The sequence below is a fragment of the Bufo bufo genome, chromosome 2 (assembly GCF_905171765.1).
Source record: "Bufo bufo chromosome 2, aBufBuf1.1, whole genome shotgun sequence".
Classification (NCBI taxonomy): domain Eukaryota; kingdom Metazoa; phylum Chordata; class Amphibia; order Anura; family Bufonidae; genus Bufo; species Bufo bufo.
The window spans coordinates 277,003,467-277,028,448 of record NC_053390.1 but is presented as its reverse complement, the minus strand read 5'-3'; the positions used below and the strand labels follow the sequence as shown (position 1 = coordinate 277,028,448).

Sequence of the window (24,982 nt, the reverse complement as noted above, 5' to 3'; positions counted from 1 at the left end):
TGACAAAGATAAATTATTTCAGAACTTTTTCCACCTTTAATGTGACCTATAAACTGTACAACTCAATTGAAAAACAAACTGAAATCTTTTAGGTTGAGGGAAGAAAAAATATAAAAATAAAACAATATGGTTGCGTAAACTAATAAATAAACTAATACTTTGTTGAAGCACCTTTTGATTTTATTACAGCACTCAGTCTTTTTGGGTATGAGTCTATCAGCATGGCACATTTTGACTTTGCAAGATTTGCCCACTCTTCTTTGCAAAAACACTCCAAATCTGTCAGATTGTGCGAGGGCATCTCCTGTGCACAGCCCTCTTCAGATCACCCCACAGATTTTCAATCGGATTCAGGCTTTGGCTGGGCCATTCCAAAACTTTAATCTTCTTCTGGTGAAGCCATTCCTTTGATTTGGATGTATGCTTTGGGTCGTTGTCATGCTGAAAGATGAAGTTCCTCTTCATGTTCAGCTTTCTAGCAGAAGCCTGAAGGTTTTGTGCCAATATTGACTGGTATTTGGAACTGTTCATAATTCCCTCTAGCTTAACTAAGGCCCCAGTTCCAGCTGAAGAAAACCATCCCCAAAGTATGATGCTGCCACCACCATGCTTCACTGTGGGTATGGTGTTATTTTAGTGATGTGCAGTGTTGTTTTTGTGCCAAACATATCTTTTGGAATTATCGCCAAAAAGTTCAACCTTGGTTTCATCAGACCAGAACACCTTTTCCCACATGCTTTTGGGGGACTTCAGATGTGTTTTTGCAAAATGTAGCCTGGCTTGGATGTTTTTCTTCGTAAGAAGAGGCTTTCGTCTTCCCACTCTACCCCATAGCCCAGACATATGAAGAATACGGGAGATTGTTGTCACATGTACCACACAGCCAGTACTTGCCAGATATTCCTGCAGCTCCTTTAATGTTGCTGTAGGCCTCTTGGTAGCCTCCCAGACCAGTTTTCTTCTAGTCTTTTCTTTAATTTTGGAGGGACGTCCAGTTCTTGGTAATGTCACTGTTGTGCCATATTTTCTCCACTTGATGATGACTGTCTTCACTGTGTTCCATGGTATACCTAATGCCTTGGAAATTCTTTTGTACCCTTCTCCTGACTGATACCTTTTAACAATGAGATCCCTCTGATGCTTTGGAAGCTCTCTGTGGACCATGGCTTTTGCTGTGGGATGCGACTAGAGCAGCTGAACTTTTTTGGGGTTAATCAGAGGCACTTTAAATGATGGCAGGTGTATGCTGACTCCTATTTAACCCCTTAAGGACCGGGCTCATTTTCACCTTAAGGACCAGGCCATTTTTTGGAAATCTGACCAGTGTCACTTTAAGTGCTAATAACTTTAAAACGCTTTGACTTATCCAGGCCGTTCTGAGATTGTTTTTTCGTCACATATTGTACTTCATGACACTGGTAAAATGAAGTCCAAAAAATAATTTTTTTTGCACAAAAAAAATACCTAATTTATCTAAAATTTGAAAAATTTGCAAATTTCAAAGTTTCAGTTTCTCTACTTCTGTAATACATAGTAATACCCAAAAAATTTGTGATGACTTTACATTCCCCATATGTCTACTTCATGCTTGAATTGTTTTGGGAATGATATTTTATTTTTGGGGGATGTTATAAGGCTTAGAAGTTTAGAAGCAAATCTTGAAATTTTTCCGAAATTTACAAAAACTCAATTTTTAGGGACCAGGTTTGAAGTCACTTTGCGAGGCTTACATAATAGAAACCACCCAAAAATGACCCCATCTAAGAAACTACACCCCTCAAGGTATTCAAAACTGATTTTGCATACATTGTTAACTCTTTAGGTGTTGCACAAGAGTTATTGGCAAATGGGGAGGAAATTTGAGAATTTCATTTTTTTGTCTAATTTTTCATTTTAACCCATTTTTTCCACTAACAAAGCAAGGGTTAACAGCCAACCAAGACTGTATCTTTATTGCCCTGACTCTGCCGTTTACAGAAACACCCAATATGTGGTCGTAAACTACTGTACAGCCACACACCGGGGCGTAGAGTGAAAGGTGCGCCGTTTGGTTTTTGGAGGGCTAATTTTGCTGGACTGTTTTTTTTGACACCATGTCCCATTTGAAGCCCCCCTGATGCACCCCTGGAATAGAAACTCCATAAAAGTGACCCCATCTAAGAAACTAAACCCCTCAAGGTATTCAAAACTGATTTTACAAACTTAGGTGTTGCACAAAATTTAATGGAAAATAGAGACACCATTTCAAAATTTCACATTTTTGGCAGATTTTCCATTTTAATATTTTTTTTCCAGTTACCAAAGCAAGGGTTAACAGCCAAACAAACTCATTATTTATGGCCCTGATTCTGTAGTTTACAGAAACACCCCATATGTGGTCGTAAACCGCTGTACGGGCACACGGCATGGCGCAGGAAGGAAAGGAATGCCATACGGTTTTTGGAAGGCAGGTTTTGCTGGACTGTTTTTTTTTGACACCATGTCCCATTTGAAGCCCCCCTGATGCACCCCTAGAGTAGAAACTCATAAAAGTGACCCCATCTAAGAAACTACACCCCTCAAGGTATTCAAAACTGATTTTACAAACTTTGTTAACCCTTTAGGTGTTGCACAAGATTTAATGGAAAATAGAGACACAATTTCAAAATTTCACATTTTTGGCAGATTTTCCATTTTAATATTTTTTTTCCAGTTACAAAGCAAGGGTTAACAGCCAAACAAAACTCATTATTTATGGCCCTGATTCTGTAGTTTACAGAAACAACCCCATATGTGGTTGTAAACCGCTGTACGGGCACACGGCAGGGCGCAGAAGGAAAGGAACGCCATACGGTTTTTGGAAGGCAGATTTTGCTGGACTGTTTTTTTTCTACACCATGTCCCATTTTGAAGCCCCCCCGATGCACCCCTAGAGTAGAAACTCAAAAAAGTGACCCCATTTTAGAAACGGCAGGATAGGGTGGCAGTTTTGTTGGTACTAGTTTAGGGTACATATGATTTTTGGTTGATCTATATTACACTTTTTGGCGGCAAGGTAACAAGAAATAGCTTTATTGGCAAGTTTTTTTTTTTTGTTATTTACAACTTTCATCTGACAGGTTAGATCATGTGGTAATTTTATAGAGCAGGTTGTCACGGACGCGGCGATACCTAATATGTATACAATTTTTTTTATTTATGTAAGTTTTATACAATAACTTCATTTTTAAAACAAAAAAAATGTTTTAGTGTCTCCATAGTCTAAGAGCCATAGTTTTTTCAGTTTTGGGCGATTATCTTGAGTAGGGTCTCATTTTTTGCGGGATGAGATGACTGTTTGATTGGCACTATTTTGGGGTGCATATGACTTTTTGATCGCTTGCTATTACACTTTTTGTGACGTAAGATGGCAAAAAATTGCTTTTTTTACACATTTTTTTTTTTTTTTTTTTTTTTACGGTGGTCACCTGAGGGGTTAGGTCATGTGATATTTTTATAGAGCCGGTCGATACGGACGCGGCGATACCTAATATGTATACTTTATTTTTATTTATGTAAGTTTTACACAATGATTTCATTTTTTAAACAAAAAAAATCATGTTTTAGTGTTTCATAGTCTAAGAGCCATAGTTTTTCAGTTTTTGGGCGATTATCTTGAGGAGAGTCTCATTTTTTGCGGGATGAGATGACGGTTTGATTGGTACTATTTTGGCGTACATGCGACTTTTTTGATCACTTTTATTACCTTTTTTGGGAAGTAAGGTGGGCAAAATTTCAATTTTCTCATAGTTTTTATTTTTTTATTTTTATGGCGTTCACCATGTGGGGAAAATAACATGACCGTTCTATAGATCAGGTCGTTACGGACGCGGCGATACCTAATATGTGTAGTTTATTATTTTATTTTTTTAATTTTATTCAGTGATGAATGTTTTTTTTTTTTTATCTTAACTTTTTTCACTTTTTTTTTTACATTTTTTTGACCCAGACCCACTTGGTTCTTGAAGATCCAGTGGGTCTGATGTCTGTATAATACAGTACAGTACAATATATTGCACTGTACTGTATTTTACTTACACTGAACAGATCTATGCTTTTAGCATAGATCTGTTCAGCACCATGGACAGCAGGACGCCTGAGCAGGCGTCCTGTTGCCATGGGAACCTTCCCCGTCTGCCACAACTTCGCAGACGGGGAAGGGTAAGCACAGGGCTGAGGGGGGCTGTCGGGGGGCTCTCTCCCTCTCCATCGGGGGGCTGCAAAGGCACAGCAGCCCCCCGATGGAGAGGGAGGGAGCTCCCTGAACCGATGACAGTTAACTTTTTCCATACAGCGGTCCGTACGGACCGCGGTATGGAAAGGGTTAAACGGCTGACATCTGCACAGATGTCAGCCGTTTATACCAGGGTGCCAGCAATGTGCTGGCACCCCTGGTATACCCACTAGAAGCCAACGATCGTGAATGGGGAGGCGGGCGGGGATCGCGATCCCGCCTCCCGCAACGCCCCCCACCGCATGCGACACCCCCCCCCCCCCCGCACCACCCGCCGGCATCAAATCGTGCAGGGGGGGGGGGGGGGGGGGGGGTGAAAAATATTGATTTTAGGCACTTGTAAAGTTTCAGAAACTGCAAAAAGCGCAGCAAACCGCAGGTCTGAATTGACCTGCGGTTTGCTGCGATCGCCGACACGGGGGGGGGGGGTCACATGACCCCCCTGGCGTTGACAGGATGCCGGCATCCTGTTCAGATTAACCCCTGGGGCGCCAGAATGCCTATTTAAAGTTAGGATGTACCGGTACGTCCTTGGTCCTTAAGGACTCGGGATTAGGGCGTACCGGTACGTCCTATGTCCTTAAGGGGTTTATATGATTTTGAATGTGATTGCTTAATTCTGGACACAGCTACATCCCCAGTTATAAGAGGGTGTGCACACTTATGCAACCACATTATTTTAGTTTTTTTTTTAGTTCCCTCCACCTAAAAGATTTCAGTTGTTTTGCAATTGAGTGGTACAGTTTATAGGTCACATTAAAGGTGGAAAAAGTTCTATAATTTATCTTTTCTCATTTTATTACAGCACAGAAACCTGACATTTTAACAGGGGTGTGTAGACTTTTTATATCCACTGTATATCATTGGTGCCAGAACACATCCTTGTGTCCGCACACATAGACATGTATAAACATTTTTGGAAACCATCAGATATCTAGCGACATTTAATTAGATTGTGTTTGCCAGTTATAGATTGACATATTGCTGTTCTCATACTATTAATGTTCTGCATGACATGAATACGTGCAGAGCTGTCGATTCGGTTTTTATTGATCACGTCATGACTGATCATGATCTTTTCAGCTGGGGGTGGAGGCTATTTGTGGAGACACTTCAATATCAAAGTACTTAGCCCTCCAATTCTGATAAGTCAACAAATGCTAATCCAAACTACCTTTAAGATGATTTGCTGCATGCTGATATTTGCTGAAGGCCATACTTTATCCTGATTAGATGCAAAGGATATCAGATTCTCTGCAATGAATTAGCACATAATAAGAGATTGACCTAGACGTCACGGGGAGAGCCGCATGCTGCACAGGGACTGGAAGGATGCTCTACGGCAAGTCCGGGACCGGCTTGGCTTTTCACATTTGATAGAATCATGTGTATGGTTGAGAGCAGTCTGTGTACACTAATAATAATTTGTATCATCCAACCTGATTAATCTCCATTCCCTGTAATAAGAAAGTTTGTAATAACTGACGTATATGCTCTGCTGTATTTAGTTTTAGTATTGCTTCCACAGTTATGGTGGCAGTGTAGTTAACCTCTTCTGGATATTCCTGATACGCACTGGTTAGACCGTGCTGCAGACAAGCTTAAGGGCCCATCACACGTCCGCAAAATGTGCGGACCCTTTCATTTTCAATAAGGCCGCAGAAAAGATGCAGACAACACACAGTCTGCATCCGTTCCGCAGACACGGACAAGAAAAGGCATTTCCATTATAGTGTCGGCGGACCACAAAACGCTTGCGGACGTGTGAATGGACCTTATAAAGGGGTTGTCTCACATTAACACGTGGCATTTATCATGTAGAGAAGGTTAATACAAGGCTCTTGCTAATGTATTGTGATTGTCCATTTTGCTTCTTTTGATGGCTGGATACATTTTTCATCACATTATACATTGCTAGTTTCCATGGTTACGACCACCTCGCAATCCAGCATCGGTGGTCATGCTTTCACACTATAGGAAAATGGATTAATGTAAAAAATATATACATATACAACATGACCATCTCTTTCTAAGAATGCTAGAACCAGCCCTGTACCTCACATGGATCCAGAGATCTCCCCATTCATTGCTCTCCCTATCACAGCTCAGGGGGCGTGTCCATGCTCTCCCTATCACAGCTAAGGAGGCAGTTGAAGGATGAAACTGAGCATGTGCGACCTTCTCAGTGAGCCGGGCAAAGAAATAAGAAAAAGAACAAAGAGCAGTTGGCGCTATACAGATCGATTTTATTGAATAACTCAGTGGCTATACAGATTATTTTTATGAGTGTCCAGGGAAGTAGAGAAGTGGCTAGGATCTGCCCCTTGGCCATTTAAGCCCTAATATGCACATTTTTAAAAAACGCTCATTTCTCCTAAACATAGCAGTGGATCGGGGCAAGAAAAAAAAGGATTGTTTTAATTAAGGCCTCGTGCACACGACCGTTCAGTTTTTTGTGGTTTGCAAATTGCGGATCTACAAAACACGGAAGCCGCCCATTGTAGAAATGCCTATTCTTGTCCACAAAACGGACAAGAATAGGACATGTTATATTTTTTTTGCGGGGCTACAGAATGGAGCCACGGATGCGGACAGCACACGGAGTGCTGTCCGCATCTTTTGCGGCCCCATTGAAGTAAATGGGTCCGCACTCGAGCCGCAAAAACTGCGGCTCGAATGTGGACCAGAACAACGGTCGTGTGCTTGAGGCTTTAGCGAGATCATCCCTACCAGACATTATGACTGGTTTACTGGGGTTAATCCTGCTGACAGATGCCCTTTAGGTCTCATGCACACGACCCATTTATTTATTTTTTTCTGCATCTGATCCACATTTTTTGCAGATTGGATGTGGATATATTCGTCTGCATCCATATTTCTGTCCTGAAATTGCGGGATGCACTCGGCAGGTATCCGTATTTTGCTGAGGTCGTGTGCATGAGACTTAAAGGGATATTGCCATCTCAGACATTGGGGGCATATCACTAGGCTATACCCCCATTGTCTGATTGGTGCGGGTCCCAGAGGTGGGACTCGCACCTATCTCGTAAATGGAGCCTTGAAAGTCACGGAGGGCGCACCGTGCATGCGCTGCGGCTCTCTATTAATTTCTAAGGGGCCGCTGAAAATGGCTGAGAAAAATAGCTGGCTATTTCCATTTTCCCCATAGAAAAGAATGGGAGCGGTGGCTGTGCAAATGTGGTGTGTGGAGGGTTCAAGGCTCAGTTTACAAGACATCCTAGCAATATGCCCCCATTGTCTGAGATGGGAATACCCCTTTGCTGTTATGGCTGATGGATGTACATACATAACTAGATTATAGAATTTAGGAATCATTGTGATATCTCACTTTTTTTGGTTTTCATCACTGCTGTACAGCAAATCCTGACCATTAAAAACGACAATTATTGGGAACACTCTATTCATTCCCAATAATTGCCTGCTAGCCATAGGAGGTGAGAGCTGCATTTACACACAGCAATCCCCTCCACTGTATCGGGATTATGGATTGCTACTGTGATTGCTCGCTCCCATAGAAAATCTGTTTGTAGGTAGCAGATTGCTGTTTAGACACCACAATCTTCTGCCCAGAAACGATTGATTTAGGGGTCTGCACGCTGTGATGCTTTCTCCCATACTTAATCATCAGGTGATGGGCGGCACCTAGGAACACTACTCCCCGATCATTGCCCCAGTTGTCGTCCCATGTAAAGGGGCCTTTAGATATGTAACAATTGTAGTTAGTGTATGCTACTTCATGATGAAAGACGCATGTTACTGAGCGGATCCCTGCTGTTTTTCTTTTGTAAGGTTTATAATAGGATTTCCTGTTCAGAAAAGGAAGAAGGGTGAGCACAGAAATAAGTGCTTCCCCTGCACATTGTGGTATTATCTTGGATATCAAGTTATCCAGATACTACCGTATATTACAGTAGTACCCCCTGCTTGCGAGTATGAGGTTAAGATTTACGGCTACGCGGCGACACTCGTCAACCGTCTCAGCCTTGTTCGCAGAATAGCCGTGATCCCTAGAAATGAATGGGATCGCTGCGCCCGTTGCAGGAAATCCAACACTGCAGGATTTCTTGTGACTGGTGCGGCGATCCCATTCATTTCTATGGGATCACGGCTATTCTGCGAACCTAGCTGCGACTGGTGTTGCGCAACCATTGCCCCCGTGTAGCCGTACCCTTAGGGGTCATTGCTGTGCTGTTTTCTGGTACATTATACATTTCTATTACAATTTGTCACTTGCTGGAAAAATTGCTTACATTCCGAGTACTTATTCATATATCCATTCCTTCAGGACCTGAACAGCCTAGGATACAACCAGCACATTTACCTATACAGATACATTGTGGCAATCTTTCAGGAGGAGAAGCGTTTGTGTTGCCAAGAATAGGTTCACGTGCAGCAATCATTGCTACTGTATGGGGATGAATGATCACTACTACGATCATTCGTCCCCATAGAGTTTCATTGTTTGTTGGCTGCCCATCTCTATGTACACAGGGAGATGTGTTGCCAATAAACAAGGTTTTTGGTACCACATGAAAGATGTTATCACCCGCCATACGAGCATCTGACGTATTATGGGTAATGAACATTCGCTGACAGGAAATTTCAATTTAAAGACTATGAGCTTTTGCAATCATTTTTATTGTCCCTATGCATCTATAATGACTCAGCGTTGCAGGTTGTCTTAATTAAAAATCTATTGTTTGTGTGTCCAGCTTGTATGTGGCTTTACGTTGCTGCAGTAACAGACCACAATTGTATAGTTTGAACGTGACGTCATCCCTCCCCTAGTGATGTAACCACCTAATGTATGTTAGTAAGAATAGGGAGACGGAAGGGAGGTGGTCTCTATACATTGATGGGTGGATAAACCTGAACCTTGTATGTTTTACTACTACTCTTCATATGTGTCAGCTTGGCTCAACATCTTAATTACATTTTAAGTTAATTTCTTAGTAGGAAGCTCTGCAGGGTAGACCCTGCAGGGGTTGTGCAAGAATGGGGGCCTGTATCAGCAGCCTAAATAAGTCCCACCTTTTACTGACCATTTTCCCATAAAACTATATATCAATCTGCTCCGCTCCTCCTGCTCTATAACATGGTTGGTCTGCATTTTCATGGTGACAGGTCCTCTTTAAAGTTGTGTATGATCACTTGACGAGTTGATTTTATGGGAGGTTGTCATGATCAGATGAGGGGTCATGTGTCTGACTGCAGAACCCACCAGGTGCTCTTTTTGAACCCTTAGGGTCCATTCACACGTCTGTATGTGTTTTGCGGATCCGCAAAACACGGACACCGGCAATGTGAGTTCCGTATTTTGCGGACAACACATCGCCGGCACTCTCATAGAAAATGCCTTTTCTTGTCCGCAATTGCAGACAAGAATAGGACATGTTCTATTTTTTTGGCGGATGCGGACACCACATTGCGGACCCATTTTGCAGAGGTGTGAATAGATCCTTACCCTGTGTCTTGTATTGAAAGTGCAGCTCAGGCCTTGTAGCATGTAAATGAGCAATTCAACCACAGCCAACCTTTCTGCTGTAAGACTTGTGTGAGTACAGCTATTAACCCCCATCTACCTGTCTATTTTCAGTATTCGAAGTGTGATGCAGAAGTATCTTGAAGAACGAGGGGAGCTGACCTTTGACAAGATATTCAACCAGAAAATCGGTGAGGATATTATATATTATTATTATTTTTTTATTGCCATTGTATACTAAGAGTCTTAAGGCTACTTTCACACTTGCGTTTGGTGCGGATCCTTCTTGTATCTGCACAGACGGATCCGCACCAATAATGCAAACGCTTGCATCCGTTCATAATGGATCCGTTTGCATTATTCATTTAAAAAAAAGTTGAAACGGATCCGTCTTACATTGAAAGTCAATGGGGGACGGATACGTTTTTAATTGCACCATATTGTCAGTGAAAAACTGATCCGTCCCCTTTGACTTACATTGTAAGTCATGACTGATCTGTTTGGCTCCGCATCGACAGGCGGACACCAAAACGCTGCAAGCTACGTTTTAGTGACTGTCTAAAAAGGAGCTAAAACGCAACGGAGATAAAACGCAGCCAAACTGATGCATTCTGAACAGATCCTTATCCCTTCAGAATGCATTGGGGCTGAACTGATCCATTTTGGACTGCTTGTGAGAGCCCTGAAACGGATCTCGCAAGCGGACCCAGAAACGCCAATGTGAAAGTAGCCTTACCTGGAGTCCTAAGAGTTTTTCAGAAATGCGGTCACCTTGGTTCAGACGAGTGCTGACATATCCTTGTACCTAGCATTAGGTGTGGAGAGTTACTGTCGCTGTGTGTGCGGTTGCATTTATTATATGCAGGTTATTGGGACTATGAGGTCATGTAGACATGTTCATGCTTGTATTCTGGTAATATGCAAATACTGAATGAACCTTATGCTTATAAAAAGCTTTATACTTTAGCAAGAACTCCTAGATGTATTGTCAGGGATATCTAGGATTCCCATACCCTAAAAGCTGGGGTCTGTAGAACCATAGGCCTATACAAGTGGTCCTCAACCAGTGAATTATGGCTCACCGCCCTAAGCTTTGTGGCTCACCATTTGCAGTGATTGTATATCCTGCCACATACGTAGTTCTGTGCACCATGTTATTCCATGGAGGCCACTGATGGGACAGGTCTGGTCACATGCTCCTCCATCAGTGGCCATATTGAGGATCAGAATGGAGTAAAAACAGGGGAGAGGACTGTACTGCACTAGAGGGCAGTACTCAGGGCCGTCTTTAATATTGATTGGACCCTGGGCAAGAATTTACTTCTTATCCCCCCCCCCCCCCCCCCCCCCTCCCCGCACTTTGCTGTACTTGCTATACAGCAGCACTTACCTGTCACGTCCAGGGCCTCCAGGTGACGTCTCCTCTCTGTCATCATCTGTAGATCTTCTCTCTCATTATCTTCTCCACTCGGTCTGGACAACTTCTCTCAGCCCTCAGCCGCCTCGTCTCTGCAGAGTGTGACACACAGACATCTTAGCTTCCTCACATTCTATCATTATCCCCCAACTGCAGTCCCCACAGTGTTATCCTGCTGCTTGCTGTGCCCCCCCCCCCCCCCAGGAGCATGAAGGGGCCCAAAGACACTTGTGCCGCATAAGAAGACACACAAAGCACTGAGGGAAGGGGGGCCCAAGCTGAACTCTTGCACCGGAGCCCATGAGCCTTTAGTTACGCCCCTGCCCCCCCCCCCCCCCCCCCAATACCCCCAAATACCCTCAGAGTCCCCAGTAGAAATAAGGCCCCCTATTGTTCCCCCAGTGGTAATAAAGCTCCTACAGACCCCTCAATAGTATAGGCCCCATAGTGCGCTTAGTAGAAAAAAGGCGGATCTATAAGACCCTCCTATAGAGCCCCCAGTAGTAATAAGACCACCTATAATGTCCCCTGGATCTGCAGTGCCCCCTGCAGTTATAATCCTCCCTCCACCATACAGTCCCATGTAAATAACATCACCTCCTCCCCAGCCGCCTCCAACGCACAATCCCATGTAAACATCACCCCCTAAGGCTACTTTCACACTTGCGTTCGTGCGGATCTGTCCTGTACTTGTACAGGACGGATCCGCACCGATAATACAAATGAATGCATCCGTTCAGGACCGATTCGTTTGTATTAGATTTGAATTTCTAAGTCCCAATACGGATCCGTCCTGACTTACATTGAAAGTCAATGGGGGACGGATCCTTTTACAATTGCACCATTTTGTGTCAATGCAAAGGGATCCGTCCCCATTTACTTACATTGTAAGTCAGGACGGATCCGTTTGGCTTCGGAAGGCCATGCGGGGTCCGCCTCCAAAACGGAATGGGGGGCTGTACGGAGCCGAACGAATGCATTCTGAATGGATCCGCATCTATTCAGAATGCATTGGGGTTAAACTGATGCATTTGGGGCTGCTTGTGAGAGCCTTGAAACGGATCTCACAAGCGGATCCCCAAACCAAGTGTGAACGTAGCCTAAACATTAAGTCCCCATGTACATAAACATCATTCCCCCCCCACCATTCACTTTCACCATACAGTCCCATGTAAATAACATCACTCCCTCCCCCAACCACCTCAAGCACACAGTTCCATGTCAAATAACATTCCCTCCCTTCAGCCCTAACATACATCCTATTTAAATAACTACAACTCCCAGCATTGCTCTGCCTCTCCCTTCACTTCCCTTTCCAGTCCTCATATACAGACATCAGCATTAGGCTCCTTCTCTTCACTCCGGTCCAATCCTGCACTGGTTACATGATGGTGACATCATCCAGGTCATCCTATCACAGCCTGTTTTGCTGATCACATGACCTGTGATGTCACCACAGGTCCTTCACCTCTTCCCAGTATTAGATTCAATTGTATTGCCGTTCTGTGTACGGCAATACAGTTGTATCTAGCAGGCAGGCAGGCAGGACATTCGGGGCATGGGACAAAACATCAGGGGCCCAGGCCCCGAATGTTTTAACCTAGCGACGCAGTCACTAGTAAATGGGGAAACGGAGCTCCCTTGGGCCCCCAGGAGCCACTGGGCCCGGGGCAGCTTCCCCTTTTGCCCGGTGGCAAAGACGGCCCTGGCAGTACTATTCATTGGGGGGCATCAGCTGTGAACCATAACTAGATATTAATAATGGACTAAGGCTACTTTTACATTAGAATTTTTTTGCAGATCCGTCATGGATCTGCAAAAACGCTTACGTTACAATAATACAACCGCATGCATCCGTCATGAACGGATCCGGTTGTATTATGTCTTCAGGCAGACAGCAAAACGTTGCAGGCAGCGTTTTGGTGTCCGCCTCCAGAGCGGAATGGAGATGGAACGGAGGCAAACTGATGTATTCTGAGCGGATCATTTTCCATTCAGAATGCATTAGGGCAAAACTGATCCGTTTTGGACCGCTTGTGAGAGCCTTGAACTGATGTCACAAATGGAAAGCTAAAACGCCAGTGTGAAAGTGGCCTTATTGTGATGGTTCCAGCACATTTGTAAAAGTAAGGCTACTTTCACATGTGCGATTTCCCTTTCTGCTATTGAGATCTGTCATAGGATCTCAATCTCGGGGGAAGGGGGGGGGGGGGACGCTTCAGTTTTGTCCCCATTCGTTGTCAATAGGGACAAAACTGAACTGAAGGGAACAGAGTGCACCAGAATGCATTCCGTTCCTTTTCATTGCGTTCCCATAGCGGACAGAATAACGCAGCAAGCAGCACTTCTGAGCGTGTCCTGGGAAGCCCGCGCAAGACTGATCTGTCAAGACATACAATGTAAGGTTACTTTCACACTTGCGTTTGGTGCGGATCCGTCATGGATTTGCACAGACGGATCTGTTCAGATAATACAAACGTCTGCATCAGTTCAGAACGATCCGTTTGTATTATCTTTAACATTGCCAAGACTGATCCGTCTTGAACACCATTAAAAGTCAATGGGAGATGGATCCGTTTTCTATTGTGCCAGATTGTGTCAGTGAAAACGGATCCGTCCTCATTGACTTACATTGTGTGCCAGGACCGATCCGGTTGGCTCAGTTTCATCAGACGGACACCAAAACTCCTCCAGGTGTCGTCCTCCAGAGTGGAATGGAGACTGAACTGATGCATTCTGAGCGGATCCTTTTCCATTCAGAATGCATTAGAATGCAAACTGATCCGTTTTGGACCGCTTGTGAGAGCCCTGAACGGATCTTGCAAACGGAAAGCCAAAACGAAGTAGACTAAGTCAATGGTGACAGATCAGTTTTCTCTGACACAAAAGAAAACTGATCCCCCCCCCCCCATTGACTTACAATAGTTTGAGACTGATCTGTCTTGGCTATTCAGCGATAATACAACTGGATCCGTCAGCGCTGCAGCTCCGATCCTTCACTTTGTCACAACCATGGTGTCATCTTTGCGGCTGCAGTGAGAATGTGCTCATATACCCCATAACTCAGGCATGTGGAGTATATGGACACAGCATCCCTGCCTGATTGAGCTTTTTTTTAATAAGGCCTCATGAACATAACTATGTGTATTTTGTGGTACGCAAATTGTGCTTCCTCAAAAAATGGATACTGTCCCTGTTGCATCCGCATTTTTTTGCAGACCCATTGACTTCATTTTGCGGACAACTATAGGTAATGTTCTATCCTTTTGCGGAACAGACATACGGATGCAGAAAGGACATGGATTATCCTCAGAAGGGTAGAATATGTCCGCTAAATGTAGACCACTTATCCAATGGGTCTGTAGAAAAATAAAAATTGCAGACCGCACATGTACTGCGTCAGTATGTTGTGGATCCCTGGTTTGGGGACTGCAAAATGGACACGTGCGTGGTGCCTCAATCCGATAACCCCTTTAAGGCCTCTTTCACATGAATGATACGGGTTGTGTCGGGGACTGTTCAGGAAAAAAACTGATGGTTTTGTCTGCAATTGCATTAAGTGTTTCAGTTTTTCCGCGCAAGTGGCAATCAGTGTTTGGTGTGTTTTTTGTTTTTTTTGCGTGCGTGAAAAAAAACGGAAGAATTACAAACTACATCTCCCAGCAACCATCCGTGAAAAACGCAATCTGTTTTTTACGCAAGCCTCATTCACTTCTATTGAAGCAGGGCTGTGTGAAATACACAGAATATACAGGATGGCCCATGAGTAAAGTAGCCCTCCTCCCATATCTGTAAATCCTCGCTGCCTGATAGGAAACCTGTCTTGTCCATAGCAACCAATCCGAGCTCAGCTTTCATTTTTTTCAGAGCCTTGTAGGAACTGAAAGCTGAGCTCTGATTGGTTGCTATGGGCAGATTTACTATTTGGCGATATTGGAGGCGGGCCACCTTGTAGAACATGCTGATGATGTGTGACCTATTGAAAAGAATAGGTGAGGATTCAGTCCGGTTGCTATGGGTTTGCTTCACGCATCGCACCCGGACGGAAACTGTGCTGGTGTGAATGATCAGCCTTTCTGCAGGTCCCCTAATTGTCAGTGTGAAGCTCATGCGGTAATATTGTTTGCTATTATATCATGTATCCTCGCATGCCTTGTCTCTGAATTTATAAACTTTGAGGTTTATTAAAGCTGCTATTACAGTTTCCAAAGAGGAAAAAATTGGACAAGACCAGGCCTGTTGCTTATTTCATTTGGCCGTTGTCCCAGTAATGCCAAGGAGCTCAAATGAATGGTATACTTTTACATTTCTGTTTTCGAACAGTCGATTCTGCGAGTGTCTGGAAAGGACGATTGGGCTGGTTTTTATTGCAGCAGTTTATCTTCTGTATTTATTCCTGTAATATGTGGATAATGTGACCTGGCTTTAGGCGCTGTGTGAGAAGCCATACTTTTCATGGACTCTGTTGGGAGCACCGCCTGTGCTTGGCTTCTAAACACCCAGAAAACAAGTATGAACGGCTTTGGCTCAGGCCTTGGAATTTGGTTGGTAAGGTGATAATCTCATAGGCGTTTTGGAAAATAATGGAATGTAGCTGACATTTAAGGAATATGTAAAGACCTGTGCATAAACCTCCACAGCCGTGACCTTGCTTGTCATTACGTCCGCAGCTCCATCGCCACCGTAAAACGTACGGCCTGTGCTGAGGGGTAAAACCATTGAATTGGGGTCCATTCACACGTCCATGCAAAACGTGGACACCGGCAATGTGCGTTCCGCATTTTGCAGACCGCACATCGCCGACACTTTCATAGAAAATGCCTTTTCTTGTCCGCAATTGCTGACAAGAATAGGACATGTTCTATTTTTTTTGCGGAACGGGATGCGGATGCGGAGAGCACATTCGGCCCCATTGAAAATGAATGGGTCCGCACCTGTTCCGCAAAATTGCGGAACAGATGCGGACATGTGAATGGACCCTAAATTGGAGGTGCAGGACCTGTGCTGTGAAGTCTAACTGTGATGGCGCGGAGTTTCCTGGTTAGGGTTTGCTGCCAAAACAGCCAGTGAAGTGTGCAATTACATTATTTATGTGATCACGTTCTGATATTAAAAGAGGATGCCTTAGGCGAGCCATAAACGGGCACAGATGGCCGATGAGAGATCTTGTACTGTATGTCTTACCAGAGGACAGTGATGGGGAAAGCTTTCCGACATGCTCACACAATGATTTCCACCCAAATGAAACCATATCTCTTCAGCATTAGATTGCATGCAGCCAACCTACCATTTGAAATGGAGTATCTCAAGGTTATCCCTTAGTTGCAGGGGGTTCGAGAAGTCAGGGCCTGCAGGGAGCATCTCCAATCTTAAAAAGGGCTCTCTTTGTGAGACACCCCTCTTAAGGGATTGTCGACCTGCAAGGTAAAATGAATTAAAGCCCGGAATGCATTGAAAATAATGTAGGACTCAGCTGTTCCAGCAGTGGGGGTCCTGTTCCGCTGCTTCTATTCCTGTGTGGATCGGAAGTGGACATCCCGTCCATGGTCACATGCACCGTTGCAGCAGTGACGTGTCCCTGAGCGTCATATGTCCATTGAGCCTCTGCAGTCATGTGCCACTTAGGGACACGTCACTTATAAGGCAGTCAATGGTGGTTCAGGGTAATTACAACTGCTGGTCTCATTCACTTGACCGAATCACTGAGGATAGGACAATCATATCCTGATACTGCACAAACCCCTTTAATTCAACGTATTTAGCCCTAATTTTTGCTTTGGGGTTAGAGAACCCCTTTAAGTGATTACCGCCACATTCCCTGTCTATATATGGTGCTGTGCATTACTATGCATTTTCTGTTTCTGATTATTTCTTGACTGCTGGGTTATCTGTAGTGTCTGGCTTATCTCGTCTTACAATTAAAGGGGTTATCCATCAATCTGATATTTTATGGCCTGTCCTCAAGATAGATCATCAATATCTGGTTTGCTGCAGTCTGACTCCGGGACCTGCAACGATCAGCTGTTTGAAGGGGTCGCTGCACTCACGAGCTTCGGTGATTGCTGCGGGTCTCTTCACAGCTTACTGAGCACAGCGCCATACATTGTATAGCGGCTGTGCTTGGTATTGCAGCTCAGCCATATTAAGGCCTCACACACATGGCCACATAGGCTCTGTCTGCATCTGATCCACATTCTTTGGGGATCCACTTATTTCAGTGCGGACAGCACAAGTTGTATGTCTGTTCCGTGGCCCCGCAAAAAATAGAGAGCATCTCCTATTGTTGTCCTTTTTGCAGACAAGAATAGACATTTGTAATGTACTGTAGGGGAAAGTGCGGGATGCACACGGCCGGTATCCATATTTTGTGGACCACAAAAACTGGTATGGTTGTGTGCATGATGCCTTTTTTGAATGGGACGGAGCTGCAGCTATGACTGATGTACAGTGACGTCACTGGCCTAGGAAGGGGCCTTAACGCTGCGGCCTCTTCGAACAGCTGATTGGCAGGGATCCGGGGAGTGGGACCCTCGTCGATCTGATATTGATTACCGATCCTGGCGATAGGTCATCAGTATCACATTCCCAGGTCTTGTTTTTCAGTAGAGTGATATGTTGTAACCAAACGTGTGCATTACTGAGATGAGCGTTGCAGCAGATGGCGAGCAGCCTATGCCGTCGCTTTCCAAGTAGTGGTTTGGGATTTTCTTTCTCCGTAGGGTGGAGGGGAACTGTATTACTGAATACGTATTGTTCCAGTTTGTTCTCGCAGTGAAAAGTCATGTTTTATATATTACATAATTATTCTGATGACTTGTTTGTGCTGCAGGGACGCTCATTATGGCGTTCACATCGTTTTCTGTTCCACTTACTATGGTTTGGTTTTAGCTTATTTTGGTCCATTTTGTTATCAGATGTTGGCGGTAGAATAATTTCTCGGGGCACGGCTGGCACTTTCATGAATAAACACATTCATCCTGCAAGAAGCAGATCTCTGTTTCCCATCGCCATGTGTTTTTCTTTATCTGCGCGCTGTGTAATTTATGTTTTGTGATTCATGTTCCTTGAAGGAATGTCTGTGGTATATAATATTTATATCGTCTGCACACTGGTGGTGGAAAAATGTGTAACTCGGTATAATTGCTGCAAGCAACCGTGCCTCTTACACATGTCGGTTTCCGTAGCCCAGGTTCAGGCACCAAACCTGTAAGTATTTCAGGTCTCCGTAGAGGCCAAGCACTGCTATTCGTTGTCTAGTGTCCTAATGTAGAAAACTCCTCGGCATAGACCCTTATGTATTTGAGTGCGTGTTGGGGTGGACATATTTCCATTTGTTTCTGCATGTTATTATTAACCGCCCATGATCATTTTACAGTCGATTGTGCCAGCTGGTGCGATCATCACCGGTGATAAGAGGGCAGGAATGGACGCAGCGTTTAGTGGTCAGTGTTCCTATAGCACTATACCTGCATAATATTATCTATACTTAGAATATATTTGGACTGTCCATGAATTTGTATAAAACCAGTACATTTTAGACCTTTTGGGTACCTGCCATAGTCAGAATTATACTACTTTTTCTGCTCCGATTTTTGTGCAGAAATACTGCAGCGTAATACATTAACAGCAAAGTTAAAGGGACTTTCCAAGACTTTTTAACTGATTACCTATCCTTTGTATCTGATCAGTTGGGGACAGACACCCGGGGCCCCCGCCAACTAGCTGTTTGAGAAGGCACCAGCGTTGCTGTAAACACTGTTGCCTTCTCTCAGCTTAGCCTAGGTCAGTGACATTACATTTATTGGTTACATGGCCTAGGCAATTGAATGGGGCTCAGCTGCGATACAAAGCATAGCCACTGTACAATGTGTGGCGCTGTGCTTGGTAAACACAGAGGTGGCCGCAGTGCTCACAGGAGCACCAGTGCTTGGTTAAACAGCTGATCAGCGAGGGATCCTGGGTGTCAGACCCCCCACTGATCAGATGCTGATAACTAGGGATGAGCGAATAGACTTTGGATGAAACATCCGAAGTCGATTCGCATAAAACTTAGTTCAGTATTAGAATGTATTGGCTCCGATGAGCCAAAGTTATTACTTCTGAAGACTTCGCGTAATAACGTCCATAAATTAATTTCTACTGTAAAAAAACATTTCCTGAACTCTGGTTGGTTCCAAGTATTTTTTTTTTGTATGAAAAAAATGCATGAAGTTATTACGTAATAATTTCGGCTCATCAGAGCCAATATATTCTAATACTGTACGAAGCTCCTGCTCCGTACAGTATTGGAACAAAGTTTTATGCGAATCGACTTCGGATGTTTCATCCGAAATCGATTCGGTCATCCCTACTGATGACCTGTGATGAGGAATTGTCATCAGTATAAAAATCTCAGAAAACCTCTTCAATAAGATTTTGCAGATCTCATGTACACTGTGCGTTTTTTGATCTGTGATGTGTCTTTTAAAATCCACAGCATGTCAATTGTTTGTGCAAATCCACGGCTGATGTTTTGTGGTTTTCTCCATAGAAAAATGCACAAAAGTGTGAACTAGTACAGATTTATTGCAGTTTTTATCATGTTTAACATTTTAAAAAAATAAAAGTGCAACACTCACCTTTGAAAATGCTCTCCGTTTTAATTTTTAACATACTCACCTAAAGAATTATTAGGAACACCATACTAATACGGTGTTGGACCCCCTTTTGCCTTCAGAACTGCCTTAATTCTACGTGGCATTGATTCAACAAGGTGCTGATAGCATCTTTAGAAATGTTGGCCCATATTGATAGGATAGCATCTTGCAGTTGATGGAGATTTGAGGGATGCACATCCAGGGCACGAAGCTCCCGTTCCACCACATCCCAAAGATGCTCTATTGGGTTGAGATCTGGTGACTGTGGGGGCCATTTTAGTACAGTGAACTCATTGTCATGTTCAAGAAACCAATTTGAAATGATTCGAGCTTTGTGACATGGTGCATTATCCTGCTGGAAGTAGCCATCAGAGGATGGATACATGTTCTCATTCCGTTTACGCCAAATTCGGACTCTACCATTTGAATGACTTAACAGAAATCGAGACTCATCAGACCAGGCAACATTTTTCCAGTCTTCAACAGTCCAATTTTGGTGAGCTCGTGCAAATTGTAGCCTCTTTTTCCTATTTGTAGTGGAGATGAGTGGTACCAGGTGGGGTCTTCTGCTGTTGTAGCCCATCCGCCTCAAGGTTGTGCGTGTTGTGGCTTCACAAATGCTTTGCTGCATACCTCGGTTGTAACGAGTGGTTATTTCAGTCACGTTGCTCTTCTATCAGCTTGAATCAGTCGGCCCATTCTCCTCTGACCTCTAGCATCCACAAGGCATTTTTGCCATAGGACTGCCGCATACTGGATGTTTTTCCCTTTTCACACCATTCTTTGTAAACCCTAGAAATGGTTGTGCATGAAAATCCCAGTAACTGAGCAGATTGTGAACTACTCAGACCGGCCCGTCTGGCACCAACAAACATGCCACGCTCAAAATTGCTTAAATCACCTTTCTTTCCATTCTGACATTCATTTTGGAGTTCAGGAGATTGTCTTGACCAGGACCACAACCCTAAATGCATTGAAGCAACTGCCATGTGATTGGTTGACTAGATAATTGCATTAATGAGAAATCTTTAGGTGAGTGTAGTCCTTCCCACAGTCTGAGACAACCCCGTTTAAATAGTAACATAGGCATAATATAAAAAAAGTTATGATTGACAAAATACTAGGAGGCAAGAACACAATGATACTCTTGGTCCTTAACCCCTGACCTGTTGGGTCTTTAAAGATGGCACCTGCTCCGTATAGTGATCGTCATAGCTGCCAGTTGCCTGATGTTTCACAGAGCAGAGGCAATGCCTGTGATAGGCGATAATGCCAGTCACGGACATTTAATCCCTCAGATGCCATGTAATTTTGCAACCACGGCATCTGAGAGGTCTTTTCTGGGAGCACTGAGCACCAGGGGCCCAAACGGCTCCCCCCCCCCCCCCCCCCGACCTGCGATTTGAGGGAGTTCAGTTGCTATGGCAGCCTTGGATCCAAGGCTCCATAGGAACATAGCAAGTCTTCCATAGACTACAATGGTAAATCAGTCTATGGGAGAAGCAATGTGATCACATGTTAAACTTCCCTAGAGGAACTTAAAAAGGTAAAGTTGTTTTTTTTTTAAATATGAAAAATAGATAAAAAATCAAATGTCACCCATTCCCCATATTAAAAATAAAATGAAACAATAATAAAAAAAAATACACACAGCATAGGTATCGGCACATTGCAAAACACCTGTACTATTAAAATATAAATATAATTATCCTGTAAAGGGAACACTATAATGGGGAAAAAAAATCTAAATGGCCAATAATTTTTTTTATATTTTTTTGTTGCTTCACCAGCCAAAAAAATAGAATAAAGGCCTCATGCACACGACCGTTGTTGTGTTCCGTTCCGCAAAATGGGGTTCCGTGATCCGTTTCCGTGTGTCTTCCTTTATTTTTGGAGGATCACCAGACATGAAGGAAAGTAAAAAAAAAAAAAGTCTAAGTCAAGTTTGCCATGCAAATGATAGGAAACAAAACGGACAGGTGGATGCGGATGACAATCTTGTGTGCCTCCGCGTTTTTTCACGGTCCCATTGACTTGAATGGGTCCGCGAACCGTTTTCCGTGAAAAAAATAGGACAGGTTATATTTTTTTGACGGACTGAAACCCCGGATCACGGACGCGGATGACAAACGGTGCATTAGCCGAGTTTTCAACGGACCCATTGAAAGTCAATGGGTCCGCAGAAAATCACGAAAAAACGGAACAACGGATACGGAATAAAACAACGGTCGTGTGCATGAGGCCAAAAAGTGATACACACCCCAAAGGGGTATCAATAAAACTTCAGATTGCCCTGCAAAAAAGAGTCCCCACACATCTCTCGTAGACGTAAATGTAAAGAGTTTATGGGGGTCCGAATATGGTGAAAAAATTATTTTTCAAAAGTTTTTAATTTTTTTTTAAGTATTAAAACACAAGAAAAATTATATAAATGTGGTATCGATATAATTGCACTGACCCAGAGGATGAAGGGAACTGGTCAGTTTTACTGCATAGGCAATGGCTTAAATACAAAACGCATAAAACTGTGGCTTATTTTTTTTATTTTTTTCCCCCCCAATTCCAGTTGGATTTTTTTTTCAGCTTCCCACTACATTGTATGCAACAGTAAATGGTGGCATTAGAAATTACAACTTGTCCCACAAAAACAAAAAAAAGCCCTCAAGTGTGAACAGAAAAAAATAAAAAGGTTTTATGGCTGCGGGACGGCTGGGAGTAAAATAAAAAGTAATAAACAGAAAATTGCAAAAATAGGGTTAAAGTTGTGCATCTTTTTTTTTTTTTTTGTATTGCTCCTATAGATCTAGAGCAAAAGTATGGGAAGTTATCTACATCATGAGGGGCATATATTATTGGGCACGTTTTTCAGCTGCTGTAGATGTGCTTCACTTCCCTCCCCGCAGTCAGACATTTTTCTGTGACATGTCGTGCTTCTTTCTTTACAAGGTGGCCGAGAGCGGTGCATTTTAGCTGGACTGGTGGGTAGCCTGGGCACAATATCGACAGCTACGTTTCTTCCCCCCTCTCCTCTGATTCCACATACATTACCTCGTCTCAGTCCTCCAATTCTTTTGTTCCTTGGATAATCCGTTTTGTGACTTTCCACCGTCAAAAGAATGTCATGGCAACATATCAGGCAACCGGTAATTGTACTTTAATATTTTGCAAGGGAACGATTTCCTGTTGGTTGGCTATTTAAAGCACCACCCTGTCTGTCTGTGGAAAGGGCATGGCCGTGCTTTGAAGCTGTCTAATGTTGGAGGTCTGTGTTCTCTCATTAGCAAGGCCTTGATAGGACTCTTGCTCCTTGCCATGGTTACTGCTTGCATTCTACACCTCGCCGCCACAACCCGCTTTCTGTTCACTGTGCCGCCATATGACGTGTCGACGTTCTTGTCTATCGTCTTCCATTTAATGTCCTTTTTTCACTTCTCCTTACATGGAGCACCCTAGTCCTGCAGCAACCGCCTGTGCATTAGTCTTCCTCTCTGAAATTCCTTCTTAGGATATACAGAGAAGTTCTTGTCGTTTGCTATATACCTGTGTGTGCCGGCCTGTACTATGTCTTGGTGACTGCACAGAACTGAGGGAGTTGTGGTATAGGATAGCAGTGGGTTCACTGATAATCACCATGTTTGTGGTAGGCAAAGCTTGGCTTCCTGCCGCCTCCTGTGTTCTCCCGTGGCATGAGCCATCGGCCATTCCGTCCTGTCCATTGTTCAAGATCAGTTCACACCTTGAGGATTCGATGCAGGTTTCGGTGCCCAGATCTGCATCAAAATCACTCAATCCACCTCCCATGCAGGTAATGGTACGACTACATGGCGACACTGGTCTCGGGCAGGATTGCAATGTAGCCATGATCCCATAGAAATGAATGTGGTTGTCGTGCAAGTCTCATGAGTGTGGCGACTGCCACCCTTGAAAATAAAAAAATACAGCAGAGTTGGATTTTTTGCGATTGAGGGGTCGCAGTCGCGGCACACATGCGACTCCGTGCTACAACCACATTAATTTCTGTGGGATCACAACTACACTGTGATGCCCTTGCAATCCTGGCTGCGACCAGTGTCACTGTGTAGCCGTACCCTTAATGTGGCTTCCACAACCCTATTCATAAGCTGGGGGAAAGAAAATCTGCTTGGCACCATTCACCAGACTAAGGTGCAGTTATTCTTGTGAAGTTGCGGATTTGCCCCACCGAATGACAGGATAGTCCTCGTGCGGATCCATGGCAACAATCTGTTGAAGACCCTGTAGTAAAATATGCATCTGATTTGCCTTAGGAAAGTCCTCAACATGTGAACATAGACTGTCTTTTCAAAATGGACCCTGATACAGATAATAAAATTAATTGGACCACAATTATTGTTCCGTTTAGACAAATGATTCCATTCACTGACAGCAAGTAGAGATCCTGAAAACTAAGGAATTGTAAAACCAAGTACAGTATGTCAGAAGGTTGCATAACTATCCATTATACTAGAGGTGCACAACCTTTTCTGGTTGGGGGCCACATTGTCAGACTGAACTAATCCCAAAGGCCAAAAATAAAACTTAAAGGGGTATTACCAGCTGAACTACTATATTTATGGAATATTAAACATACAGTATATGTCATAAATGTCTAGTTACACTCTAGTACGCCCATGTAATGGGGGGAATACATGAGATACATGTGAGCAGCCACAAGACATAGACAGACATGTCTGTTACCTGATGGTTGGGGCCGCACAGTATGGTATCTCTGCATTATACAGTCATACAGCATTACTTACATAGGATGCGTTCACACCTACCTTGTCACTTGCAGTGTTCTATTCCGTCATAGCAAGTGCCGGATCTGTCACGTGACTGATAGATTCTAGCGTTCAGCATGTTGATGGGAACAGCGCTGCATGCTGTGCTAGTCATCATGTCAAATATCACAGAACCTCATGGAGCCTCAGACACAGATGTGAATACCTGACTAGTGTGTACTTGCATACTGCTTTTTCCCTTGCAGTCCAGTCTGCAGGGCAGTTTGGGGATATTGGGGATTTGAACTACTTGGACAGATTTTGATATTGTGTTGCAGTAATGGATTTGCTTTTTTAATTAGCATTTTAATGATTATTGGGTGGAGATTGCAGTATGTTCTGTGTCTAGCTAGGCTGCAGTCTTGACCCAGAGCT

The 24,982-nt window shown here is 43.7% G+C and overlaps 1 protein-coding gene across 2 annotated transcripts in view; it reads left to right on the top strand.

The window, feature by feature from the left end:
* Positions 1-24,982, top strand: part of GRK3 (G protein-coupled receptor kinase 3) — a 323,566-nt gene that overhangs the window by 106,990 nt on the left and 191,594 nt on the right. For both annotated transcript variants that reach the window (XM_040416568.1, XM_040416567.1), the window contains exon 2: positions 9,870-9,946. In XM_040416568.1, coding sequence (XP_040272502.1) covers positions 9,870-9,946 — 77 coding nt within the window. The remainder of the gene's footprint in view (positions 1-9,869; positions 9,947-24,982) is intronic.